Below are 12956 nucleotides of genomic sequence, written 5' to 3' on the forward strand. Positions count from 1 at the left end.
TGGATGGGAGCTTTCAGCTACAGGAGCCCGCCTCACCGGCTCGTGAGTCCTGACGCAGGAACCGCCGTGCAACCTGAATTACCTGCACGGAGCCCTGCGTGCTGTCCCTCCTGTCTTTCCTCTCAATGTCAGTGTAAGGTAACAGGCAGCTGAGGACTGCGAGTTGGCAGAAAGGCCGGGGGTTGCGTTGGGGTGGCGAGGCGCTTACAGGCCTCCTGAGAGGTCTGCTTCCCATGAGGAGCTGGCGAACTCGCTGTGAGTGTCAGAGGACAAGCAGCTGGAGCAATCACTCCCGCAGCAGGTGCGGGAGGGAGGCTGGCGCTCAGCCGCGGGAGCTAAACCTCGGGCCCACAGCAGGCGGCAGGGGCCAGCGGGGAGCACGCAGGTCCGACCTCCTGCCCGGCTGCCTCTGGGAGGAAGGGAGGAAGGGAGGAAGGGAGGGAGGCTGGGGAGGGAGAAGCCCCGGGGAACGGACCTTTGTCCAGAGGAGACTGTCTTACACCAGCTGAAACCCCTTCCTTTAAATCGGCAGTTCGCCTCCCAGCTGCAGCCCTGCTCTGAGCGGCAGGCCGCACGTCTGAGCCGCAGTGAGTACGCTCGGGTTCTCCTACATTCGTATTTCTCAAGCACTTCTGTCCTAGACAGAGCGGGCTGAGCATGTCTCTGACTTTAACATGCATTGTTTTAAAACTAAGGATGAGAGCAAGCACCGGAAAAACCGAGCCGGAGATGTTCAGCCTCATGCATGGCAGTGGAATGGGCGCCGGCGTCCGAGCCCCCTGACGTTGGTGGGGCTGCCTGTGCGTGGCCTGCGCCTCTCTCTCCCCATCCCCGGCCGGCGCACACCCTGGGAGGCCTCAGGAGCCAGTTTGCAGACCCCCAGGCCTCAGGCCCCAGGGGAGTTTTAAACAGCCTCCTTCAAGCCACGCCTTGGACTTGCAAGTGGGCGCAACGTCCCCTCTCAGGAGGATGGCCTGGGGGAGACGAGGAAGCGGGGTTCCCTGGGCCTGAGGCTTGACCCACAAGCAGGGAACGTGAGCTGGGGACATGGGCTCGAGGAAGGGGGGGCAGGGGGCGGGCATGGCAGTCGTCCCTGTGGACTTCCTGTCCCTGGGACTGAGTTCAGACAAGTTGGTGGAGCTGGAAAGAGGGCGGTTTGGGATATTGTGGAGCAGATTCTCTGTCTTTCTGTGTCAGTGAAATGAAAATCAGATGCTCTAGGGAAGGCCTGGCTCCCGCCAGGCTTAGAAGACCTCACAGGTGATTCTAATGTGGTGCAGGCCCCCCTCCCCCCTCCCCCCCACCCCCACCCCCGTCTAAAATCCCGTGATTGCGAAAGGCAGGCTTAGGACGGTGCTTAGAATAACAGCTGAGCTTTTCTGCGTGCCTGCTGGTACCGGGGGCCTCTGAGACAGCACGGATTCCAGGGGAGGGTTGACACCTGTGCCGGACACCAGGCTGTTGACGTGTTTGTGTGGATGGTGCTGGTCAGAAGCTCTGCTGAGCCGGGGCGGCCAGGGTCCGAGTGGCTCAGAGAGCAAGGAGCCAAACATGAGAGTCAAGTGCTTACAGGTGGTCCCCGCTTACGGTGCTGCAACCTGCGGCTCTTCACCTTGACAGTGGTGTGTGCGAAGGCTGTCCGTGTGCAGTGGAAACTGTGCTTCAGATTTAGAATTTTGATCTTTTCCGGGGCTGGTGACCCCTGGGTGTGGTCCTCTCCCGGGACGCTGGGCTGAGCACCCCTGGGCAGCCCGGCGACGGAGGGACCCCCTGCAGGTGCTGGGTCGCTGGGGTTTTTGGAGACTGTTTTGTGTTTTTCCGCCCAATTATGTCTACAAACGCCCGTCTGTGTGCCAGGCGCGTTCAGCCGTGGACGTGAATGGCGAGGACTCGTACGACCATTGTGCTTTGCGCTTTCAGTGCCGTATTCAGTAAACACACAGGCTTTCACCGCTTCGTTATACGGTGGCCTGTGTTCGATGCCTTTGCCCATCTGGGGGCCCATGTGAGTGTTCCGAGGCAGGCCAGGCTCTGGGTAGGTGAGGTGCATATTTTCAGCTTCTGGTATTTTCCACCGCCGATGGGTGTATCAGGAGCATCTGTACTGACTCCCATGGAATGGGCAAGAGGCTAAACTTGGAGAAATCGCTGAGCCCGTCCCCATTCCGCTTCTCCCACAGAATGGGGCCCCCTAGTCGAGGGTCAGGGTCATCTGAGCTCCATGGGGGTCAGCTCGCTCCAAGGGGCCCCAAACAAAAGGCTCTCACATCTTCTGGTCCTGAGTGGGTGGTTTGGGAGCGAGGGGGAAAGGCTGGGAGTGGGGGAGTTCTGAGCGCTGAGTCAGAGGGGACAGGCATCTTCAGGGCCCCCCACTCTCCCTCCAGGAGGCAGAGGGGCCTGAAGGAGACCTAGCAATGGTGGTGATGGATAGGAGCCAGGTGCCCTGAGCCCTGGACTGAGACCCCCCTCAGAGACCACAGTGCGGCATCTGTGCCCCAGGCCCGGCGTGGGAAGGGCGGCCCCCCACCCCCGGGAGGTGCGCCAGGGGAAGCCTTTGTGAGCGCCTCCCTTCGTCAGGCCTGAGACACTGCGTTGGAGCCCATTACACATGGTTACCGCCCCTTCCAGACTCTACGTGGGGTTCCCAATACTTAAGTTGGTTTGAATGGGCTTTTCTATCACTTGAGCAAAAGACCTTGTGTTTCTTTCCACAATCTTGCCTTTTTCCCTTTTATTTCTCATGTCTGCCATTTTCAGTCCCTGGCGGCCACCGAGCCCCCCATCAGCGACAGGTCCAGGGCCACTGTCCTTCAGGCACCTCTCCACCCCAAGCCTCTGCCTGGAAACAATACGCAAGCATCCTGGCTGCGTGCGGCAGCCACTGTGCGAGGCCGAGTGTTCCAGCTCTGCCACGTGAGGAGCATTGCTGAGGCAGAAGCTGGAGGTGGTTTCTATGGAAACGTTGTTGTTCTCACCTACTCATGTGATTTAAAAAAAAATGTTTTTATTGATTTCAGAGAGGAAGGGAGAGGGAGAGATAGAAACATCAATAGCGAGAGACTCCATTGGCTGCCTCCTGCACGCCCCACACTGACTCAGCGCTCAGAATTCTCCCAAAGCCTTTTCCCCTCGCTCCCAAACCACCCACCCAGGACCATAAGATGCCGCAGCCTTTAGTTTGGGGCCCCTCGCAGCGAGCTGACCCTCATGGCGCTCAGATGGCCCTGACCCTCGACTACATCAGGCGTGCACTCCGACTGGGAATCAAACCGTGACCTCCTGGCCTATAGGTTGAGGCTCAACCACAGAGCTTCGTCAGCTAGGCCTACTCATGTGATCTCTAACAAAAATATTTTTATTACTATTTGTAATATTTTAAACAATAAAATAAAAATATTTTTATTATTTATTTTATTATTTTATTGATTTCAGAGAGGAAAGGAAAGATAGAAACACCAATGATGAGAGAGAATCATTGTTTGGCTGCCTCCTGCAATGCCCCCCAATGGGGATTGAACCCACAACCTGGGCATGTGCCCTGACCCAGAATTGAATCCGTGACCTCCTGGTTCATAAGTCAATGCTCAACCACTGAGCCACACTGGCTGGGCTACTCATGATTTTAATCTTCTCCCAACCCAACCTCCTTCCTCCCCACTTATTTGCCCCCCTCACTGCCTTTAGGAACCCCTAATCCACCCCCACGAGGACTTCCAACGCCCTTGACACCACCTTTCATCACCCCTTCAACCCACCTGCCCACATCCTCACTCCCTCCTTACCTGGCTAAGACTTCCTGGTCCATCATTAGTCACTTCCTTGCTTAAGTCCTTGTCCCTCTGTCTTCATTTCTGCTCGCAAACTGGCCAGGTCCCTTCTGAACCCACCCGTTTATTGGAGTAAATTATTAAATGGAAGCAAAGCTGCCAATCTGTGCTACTGACAGTTGGTTTTCCAGCTTCTCCTGTGACCAAGTTCATTGGCACATTACCTACCTTTGAAGTTATCAGGCACGTTGTAGGATTTTGTTCTTCAGTGGGATTCCATTCCTATCAGCTGGGATACCTATACCAGGGGGGTTATGCTGTGGTAACAAGCCCCCGGAGTCTGTGCCTAAATGAAGAGTTTCCTCCCTCGTAACACAGTGCCTTCATTATTTTGTGGGGGGTTGAGGGAGAGGGGCCTCGGTTAGTTTTAGTCACTTGGGGTGGGCACAGAGCAGCACCGTCTTGAATGCCACTGGCTGTGAAGCTAGAGGGGAAAGTGGGCTCCGGAAGGTCTCAAGCAGACCACTTCCAGTCGCTAGTCAGCCAGCACTAGTCAGATCGACCTGCTCAACCACAGGGAGCCAGGAAGTGCAGTCCTACTGTGTGTCTGAAAGGTGGGACTCTGATTCCTGCTGAACTTGAGTGATGACCACAAGAGGTAGATTGCTAGCCAGCCTCATTCTACATCTGGAGAGGCACATGGAATTTACAAAATTTGCCTGAAAACATATGCCTAGTAAGTCATATTCTTGAACCCATGCTCAAGAATACGTGCTTTAAAAAAAATTTAGGTATAATTAACACACACTATATTAGTTTCAGGTACGCATCATGATTTGGTTTTCAGAATACTTGCTGTTCACCACTACTCAACACCGCTTCTGAAGCTGTCAGCAATTATAGTGTTTTTTGTTCTTGTCATATAACTTAATTGTATTGTAATGTGCTTAATGTGGTCTAATTTTTAAACATTTATTGAGACGCTATGGTCTTGCACCTAATCAGTTTTTTTTTTCTGATCAGTTTTTGTAAATGTCCCACATGTGCTTGAGAGAATGAGTATGTTCTCTCTTGTTGCTGGATGCAGAATGCACCATGATGTCCCTTAGCTCAAGCTTGTAACTGTGGCGTTCCCTTTTGTTTTGCTGGTTGTTTGCTTTAACTGTCAGGAATTGAGAGAGATGCTGAGCTCTCCCGCTGTGACGGCAGTTTCTAAGGCTTAGAATACATACTGTAGGTAAATCTATACACAGAAAGCAGAGAGTGATTCCAGGGAGCTTAAAGCTGGGAGGGATGCGGCATTGTGAGATGAAAAAAAAAAAGTGTACGCTGTATACGAAAATTCTAGAAAAGAGCAATTGAATCCAGTGACAGAAAGCAGATCAGCGGTTGCCAGGGAACGGGAGTAGGCAGGAAGTGACTAGGATGGAGGCCAAGGGGACTTTTTTTTTTAATGTTTTTATTGATTTCAGAGAGGAAGGGAAAGGGATAGAAACACCAATGATGAGAATCATTGATCGGCTGCCTCCTGCACACCCCCTACTGGGATTGAGCTCACAACCCGGGCATGTACCCTGACAGGGAATTGAACTGTGACCTCCTGGTTCCTGGGTCGACACTCAACCACTGAGCAACACTGGCCAGGCAAGAGGACTTTTTGTAGTGATTGAAGTATTCTGGAGTGATGGTTACATAGGTGCATAAATTTATCAAACGTATTTATTTAAGTGTTATTGTACTTAAGCCATACATCTTTAATAAAGTTGAATATTAAAAATAAACAAGTCCCACATGGCCGAACCAGCCACTTCTTGGGACATGGGTCGATGCTCAACCACTGCCATGGAGCCACCCTGGCCAGGCAATAAAAATATATTTTAAATTTTATTTATTTATGTATTTATTTATTTTTTAGAGAGGGATAGAGAGATAGAAATATTGATGAGAAACATCATTGATCGGCTGCCTCTGGCAGGCCCCCTATTGGGGACTGAGCCCACATTCTGGGCATGTACCATAACCAGGAATCAAACCAGTGATCTCTTGGTTCATGGGTCGATGCTAAACTACTCAGCCAGCTGGGCAAAACATACTTAAAAAATTAAAAAATAAACAGGTCCCAAACCAAAGGTTAACAAAAATCAATAATAGTTACAAATACAACAAAATGATTTTTTGAAGTATTAAAAGAATTGTCCTGAGCAGGTGTTCTAGCGAATGTGGAAACACAGGCTATCACACACACCCCTACATAATATGTACTGACTTAACCTTTTTCCAGGATTAGGGCCTTGAATTTTCTGAAAGGCATGTTAGATATGATAAAAATGATTTTTGCGAAGATATCAGGGTAACTGACTCCAAACTCTTGGAGAGGAAAAGGAGTAAATGGGCTCTTCACCCCCAAAGAACACGCCTTTCGTGGCTCTGCTAATCTGTTACTATTTCCAGGACGTGGTTTCTGTTTAGAGTCCTGACTGGAAATACGCACTTACTCATCCAAAGGCCCAGTCACCTGCACTTCGGGGTGTGCTGTGACCCTCTGAGCAAAACTTTAAGTACCAACTTTAAAATATATATATATATTTTATTGATTTTTTTACAGAGAGGAAGGGAGAGGGATAGAGAATTAGAAACACTGAGAGAGAAACATCGATCAGCTGTCTCCTGCACACTCCCTACTGGGGATGTGCCCGCAACCAAGGTACATGCCCTTGGCCGAAATCGAACCTGGGACCCTTGAGTCCGCAGGCCGACGCTCTATCCCAGCCCTGGGCAAACTACGGCCCGCGGGCCCGATCCAGCCCGTTTGAAATGAATAAAACTAAAAAAAAAAAAAAAAAAAAAAGACCGTACCCTTTTATGTAATGATGTTTACTTTGAATTTATATTAGTTCACATAAACACTCCATCCATGCTTTTGTTCCGGCCCTCCGGTCCAGTTTAAGAACCCATTGTGGCCCTCGAGTCAAAAAGTTTGCCCACCCCTGCTCTATCCACTGAGCCAAACTGGTTAGGGCAAGAAGTAACAACTTTTATGTAAAGGAGAAGAAAAGGACCAGCCAGGTTTTCTAAATTTATTTTTTTGGGGAAAAAAACAACCCAAAACCCCCAACAAAACAAAACTTTATAAAGACACTCAAAATCCAGAAATACGAATTTATAAAATGTTTAGCACAGGAGGTAATTAAGACTTTAGATGCTGAAACGTGAACAATGTTTGCTCAATATACAATACATTCAACTGAGGAACATGCAAACATAAGAGACATCTTGTTTTCAAAATTTACTGGGTCTGGCATGGCCAGTGTGGCTCAATGGTTGAGTATCGACCTATGCACCAGGTCACAGTTCAATTCCAGGTCAAGGTACATGCCCGGGTTGCAGACTCGATCCCCAGTGGGGGTGGGGGAGGTGCAGGAGGCAGCCAAATGATGTTGTCTCTCTCTCACTGATGTTTCTCTATCAGTGAAAACATATTTTTTTTAAAAAAAAAACTTACTTGGTCTGTGTATAGAATACAATACAATCCCTTTCCCCCTATCTGAACATTTATTTTATAGCCTTGAACTGCTTTTGCTCTTCATAGTTTATTTCCAATCGCTTCTATACTTCTACACCTCAAATCTATTATTTCCACACCAAATTCACCATTTTCTCCCTTAGTCTCCATTTTCATCCTAGTTCAGGTTTACTGGATTTTTCTTTTTAAACAGGCAGGTTATGTACTTCACATGGCCTCTCCTGTGGAGCACGTCTAGGCGTGAAGGAACGATGTGAACACACTCACTTCTGAGTGGGGCAGCATGGCCTCCAGTCAAGGAAAAGCAGCACTTTTCACGTTTTATTAATTTATCAGGTTTGCATCCCTGAGGAACATTGGCGCTTCCTAATGTTGTGGAGAGGAAGGTGGTGACCATCTTTGTTACTTCTGTCTGAGATGGGCGGACTGGAGAGGTAACACTTCTCTACAATGAATTCACTCAGCACACACTTATTTATTTATTTATCGCCCGCCTTCTCTGTGCCAAGCACGGGGATGCAGAGGTGACAGTCTGCACACAGTCCTTGCCTCGGTGTGTACATTGTGCTGTAGCCGACTTCAGTTGGACCCGACATTGAACCAGAATGGAAATGTGGGAGCACAATATGTAAAATAAAGAATTCATACAAAGATGCACATAGTAAACAACTTAGTGAATTTATTTGGAAAGTAGGAAATAAGCATGATTTTAACATTTAGAACATGAACAAAACTAGAAAAAGTCCAGCTACAGAAAAGAAGGCAGAATGCTGAAGTTGGCTTCATGGCCATAGAGTGCAAACCAGCCAAATCCTACAGTGCAAACAGCCAAACCCAAGGTTCTCTCATGCAAATAAGCATTAAGGAAGAGGAGGAGAATGTTTCCAGAACAGGCCACAACAAACAGTCTAAAAATTTACATAAGAAACTGTACATAAATGAAAAAATAAATTAGACAATTTACAAAAAATGTCTTATAGGTTACAATAGGCTATAACTTAGTTTGTTATGAATAAAATTTGTAGCACATCATACATTTTTACATCAGATTCAGTGTTAGGATTCCAACATGACAAAGCTTAGACAAGGACAACTTGACAAGAACAACTTGAGAGAATAAGGCAACTTAAACTGAAATGGCTTGTAGAAGTAAAGTTAACACACACAAACATCTGTTTATGATTTGGTCAGTAACTGGGCAGAATTAAGACAAATGCCATTGAACTTCAGTAAAAAGTCAAAAAAGTGAAAACACACAATGTATAAAAAATGATAAAACCATCTTAACATGACTTACATCTAATTCCATTCATTATATTTGGACAAGGAGACTGCAGAGTTACCTGCTGTTTCTAAATGTTGTAAACTAAAAAGGGCACCTCGTAAAAAAACCGGCAGATTTCAAAATGGCTTCACACCTGCGACAACTGCTGACTGCAGGCACAGCAGCCATGATGCAGAGGGGGGCGAGGCTCAAGTGACCTCAAACCATCTGCATTATCTACTCATACTTTACAAATGATGTTAAGCAGATGTGCCCTTTGATAGCTACTGGAACTGTAAGCACTGCAACGTGTGAAAGATGTTAAGAAATAGCAAAAAAAGAAAAACAGCACTATTTTAGAATTAAAATTTAGTTGCATATTTATATAATTCAAAATCTTGATTTTGACCTTCATTTATGCCTTTGAAAAATACATTCCTCATTAGTTCTTTTAAACACAAAATTAGTGGCAGCTGTGGCAAGCAGACTGAAAATGTTTAAGAAAAATAATCTTTGATTATAGTAAGGGCCAGAATGTAAATAAAGTTATAATAATGCACATATAATTTTGAAGTTAACACAACAAAAATTCCAGATATGTTTACACACTTTAATATATGTATGTATCCCTTCATATTAGTTTAAGGTACATCTACTTGCTCATTATAGGCAGTAACATAACATGATAAATAACTAATACCATCCTATTGGTTGGGTGAGAATTCAAGTCCAGTACCTATCAACATATACACATAAAATACATCCCAAGACATGAGGCCAGCATCTGAACCGACTGGGTCAGTCACTGCAGACGCTGCCACATGAGGCAAGTACCTGCCTTTCCCAGGAACTTGATGGTAACTGATGATCCCACTGTGACAAATCAATGTCCTTGTTTTACAAATAAAGAAAACATTTAAAGAAGTTAGGCCAGTGACCGGTGCTATTTCTAATACAAAACCAAATTATGACCCCACGTCCGCTGACCACACAAGACTGACAACCCCAACAACAGGGACTGCTGAAGACATCGGAACTTTTTGAAAGTGGAAATTACTCAAAAGCTGTGATGAGTTACTTTTCACAACAGTTTTTAAAATATAGGCTATTAAAACACTTTAAAGGAAGAAAATTCTTTCTTGGGTCTGCCAGTTACCAGGCTCAGTACTGAAAACAGGTAGTGGTAGTACAAAGCATACCATTTTGTGAGATTATCTGATGAAAAAACAAAGTTGGCTGAATTCCTCCGGTGTGAGAATAAAACACAGTAAGATAAACCAACTTACTGGGAAATAGGACATCATTGACATTTCATGGCAAATCATCTTAAACAGGTCAAAGAGTATTATTACAAAAGGCAACATGTTTCTAGTATTTTGCTTATACTAGTACATACCACAACACAGTAAGTTAAATGAAAAATAATGCACATTCTTTTTTTCTGGTGATTATTCTTTCAGTCTTTTTCTGAACTACATTCTCAAATGCAATAGATTAAAAAGCATTAAGTGCTCAACCAGAAAAAAATAATACACAAAAAATATGAAAAATTTTCTATATAATACAGACTGGTTACAAAGGACATTTAGAAGCTATTGCTTTGCTAAGCTTTCCACCCAAGAATGCAGCCTTAAAAATCAAGGCGAGCCTGGCTGGTGTAGCTCAGTGATTGAGCATCGACCTATGACCCAGGAGGTCACAGCTCAATTCCCGGCAGGCACATGCCTGGGTTGCAGGCTCAATCCCCAGTAGGGGGCGTGCAGGAGACAGCCCATCAATGATTCTCTCTTATCACTGATGTTTCTATCTCTCCCTCTCTGAAATCAATAAAAACATTAAAAAAAAAAAAAGAAAAAAGAAATCAAGGTGAGACTAAGAGTGATGAGCTACTCTTAGAAGGCAAAAGTACCGCTGAACACAGAGGAAAAACTTCCCTCTGAGCCGCATCCTTTCGCTTACAGAAATGAAACTTTCAGAAACCAGAACTTATAACACAGCAATCACATTTGCACACAAAGGCAAAAAACTCAGGAACCCCTGCAGTCTAATATTTGGCAAATATTCTGAACTTCCTAAAGGCCTGTCAATTACCATGTGTATTATTGGCAATAGCATTGACTTTTCCTTCACTAAGAGTCCACGTATTTAAATAAAGTAGCTGAACAAGGAACTGCCAGGCAAGTCCACCAATACTTTGTCCTGGGGAAGTTGGGGTATGGAACTGAAAGCCACTAGTTCTAAAACTCTCTAATTAAAAGGCAATCTTTTTTGGGGTCGTAGGTTTTCAAAATATCTACTGAATGACATGAATCCAAAGATCTAAATATTCTAAATTCTAAAAAATTATGTTGACATACTTTCTCTACATATTCACCAGTTCTCATATTAATGTCTTTAAATAAAAGAAAACCGAATTATAAGTATTTGAGCACAGATTCTGAAAATTCTAAGCACCTCTTGATAGTCTAGTGAAAACTGTTCTCCATGGAGCAAAACTGTGTTGTGTGGAAACACCGCAATACTTCTCCGTAATGGAAACAGCTGTACGTTCTTCAAAGCACATCAGACTTACTGGTAACTTTAGGAGGTGACTAGCTTCCCAAGCCTCAATACTTCATAAAAGCCATGAGCAATAGTCTCTAACGACGTCGCTGAGCTCTAAAATGTTACTGCCAAAGTAAAAATCTGAAAAGGTTTATAACATTATAAAAAATGATTCAAAATAGAGAACAAATTCTAAGGCAAAGGGATTTACAGTAAATTTAGGAATTATAATTCTTTTATTACCAGGATGTACAAAACACTGATCCTTTTTATAATTCTGCAGTACGGCCTCTGAATTCCAGTTTCAAAAGAACTCTGACTTCTATAACATCAATTTAGAGTAAATGTGATTTTGTTGCTGTCCATAATAGAATTAAGTCTTTAGCTTTGATGGTTCAGACCTAATTAGACAGAAAGGACTGAGTCTGGCCCTGAGATAAATGTGGCACAGAAAGAACTCTTCAATGCATGCAAACCATACTTCATTAGAAGAGTCTTTGGGAACTCATCATAGCACTTCCAAATAATTAAGCTTCCAATTACAAAATATTAACCACTGTAAATGTACTGATTAACAATGAAATCGAGAAAGTGCAATGTCGCCAAATATCTGCATTTTCTAGATTCATTTAAAATTCAGGCTAATATTTCAATTAAATTATGGCATTTGAAAAAGGTACTCCTTTTAAAAAGGTTATACTTCTGGGCAAAGATCACATAAACATGCTTTTTGGGGGGGGATATGTTAGGAAAACAACAATGAATAATTAGTATTGCCTTGACACTTCTAAAATCACATAAAATTATCATCTTTGATTGCCATTTCAATTAATTTTGATACAGGGTATGTTACGGTCTGCTTACTAATACCCAAAACATAGAACAGACTTGTAACAAATATTCAGAATTAATTATTTTTATGAGATAAACATTTCTGAGCCTTTTAAGATTTGTTTGAGCATACAGTACTGCAATGTTGGCTACATAAAATAAATAGAAAATCTTTTTGAGAGAAAGCTCAATAATCAGAGGCTGTACTGCATTTAAGGATTTAACACTGGCTATATACAAAAGGGAAAGCATCTCAATTAGAAATACTTCACCTGCTACCGAGTTCTTGCTGTTACTATGGCAACATTTAGCAGCTTACCATTTTGACATTTAAAAAGCAACAGGAATAGTGCTACTCTTTTATCCTTCGTTTCCAGTGACAAATAATGCAGCAATTATGCCTGTGGTTTTCAGTTCCTCTTGGATGACATTTATTATCAGAGATAAACCTGATGCTTTTAGCTGAAATTTGGCAGCCCAAGAAGTGCACCAACTGCTCCAAAGTATCCCTGTATAATTTAAAACAATTATTAATGTAGTGCAGCTCTTAAATTATCATACAGTACGAACCACTATTAAGAACACATTTATATTATAACAACATCTATTCAGAAATCTACCAATTTGTTTTGTCAGCTATTATAAAAAATTTTAAAATGTATTCTCAATATATACACCTTTTAAATACCTACTTTTAAAGTGTGGTTTAAAAGAAATTAAATGTCTTTTTATTGATTTCAGAGAGAGGAAGAGAAAAGGAGAGAGAAACAGCAATCATGAGACAGAAACATTGATCGGCTGCCTCCTGCACGCCCCCTACTGGGGATCAAGCTGGCAAATCGGGCATGTGCCCTGACCAGGAATCAAACAGTAACCTGGTCCAAGGGTTGACGCTCAACCACTGAGCCACACCGGCAAAGCAAAGTGTGGCTTTTAGACACTAAAATTTCTAGGGCTATTATTGCAATTCTGTGCCCCCTCCCCCGCTTTCCTCAATTAACTTCCCTTGGCTAAGCCTGCCACTTTC

General features: G+C 44.3%; 1 protein-coding gene across 2 annotated transcripts in view; it reads right to left on the reverse strand.

The window, feature by feature from the left end:
• Positions 1-7945: 7945 nt before the first annotated feature.
• The window catches only part of PANK3 (pantothenate kinase 3), a 29569-nt gene continuing 24558 nt past the window's right edge, over positions 7946-12956 (reverse strand). For both annotated transcript variants that reach the window (XM_006102028.3, XM_023743478.1), the window contains one exon: positions 7946-12438. In XM_006102028.3, coding sequence (XP_006102090.1) covers positions 12388-12438 — 51 coding nt within the window. In that variant the 3' untranslated portion in view covers positions 7946-12387. The remainder of the gene's footprint in view (positions 12439-12956) is intronic.

Source organism: Myotis lucifugus, unplaced genomic scaffold (assembly GCF_000147115.1).
Source record: "Myotis lucifugus unplaced genomic scaffold, Myoluc2.0 scaffold_394, whole genome shotgun sequence".
In the NCBI taxonomy this organism is placed as follows: domain Eukaryota; kingdom Metazoa; phylum Chordata; class Mammalia; order Chiroptera; family Vespertilionidae; genus Myotis; species Myotis lucifugus.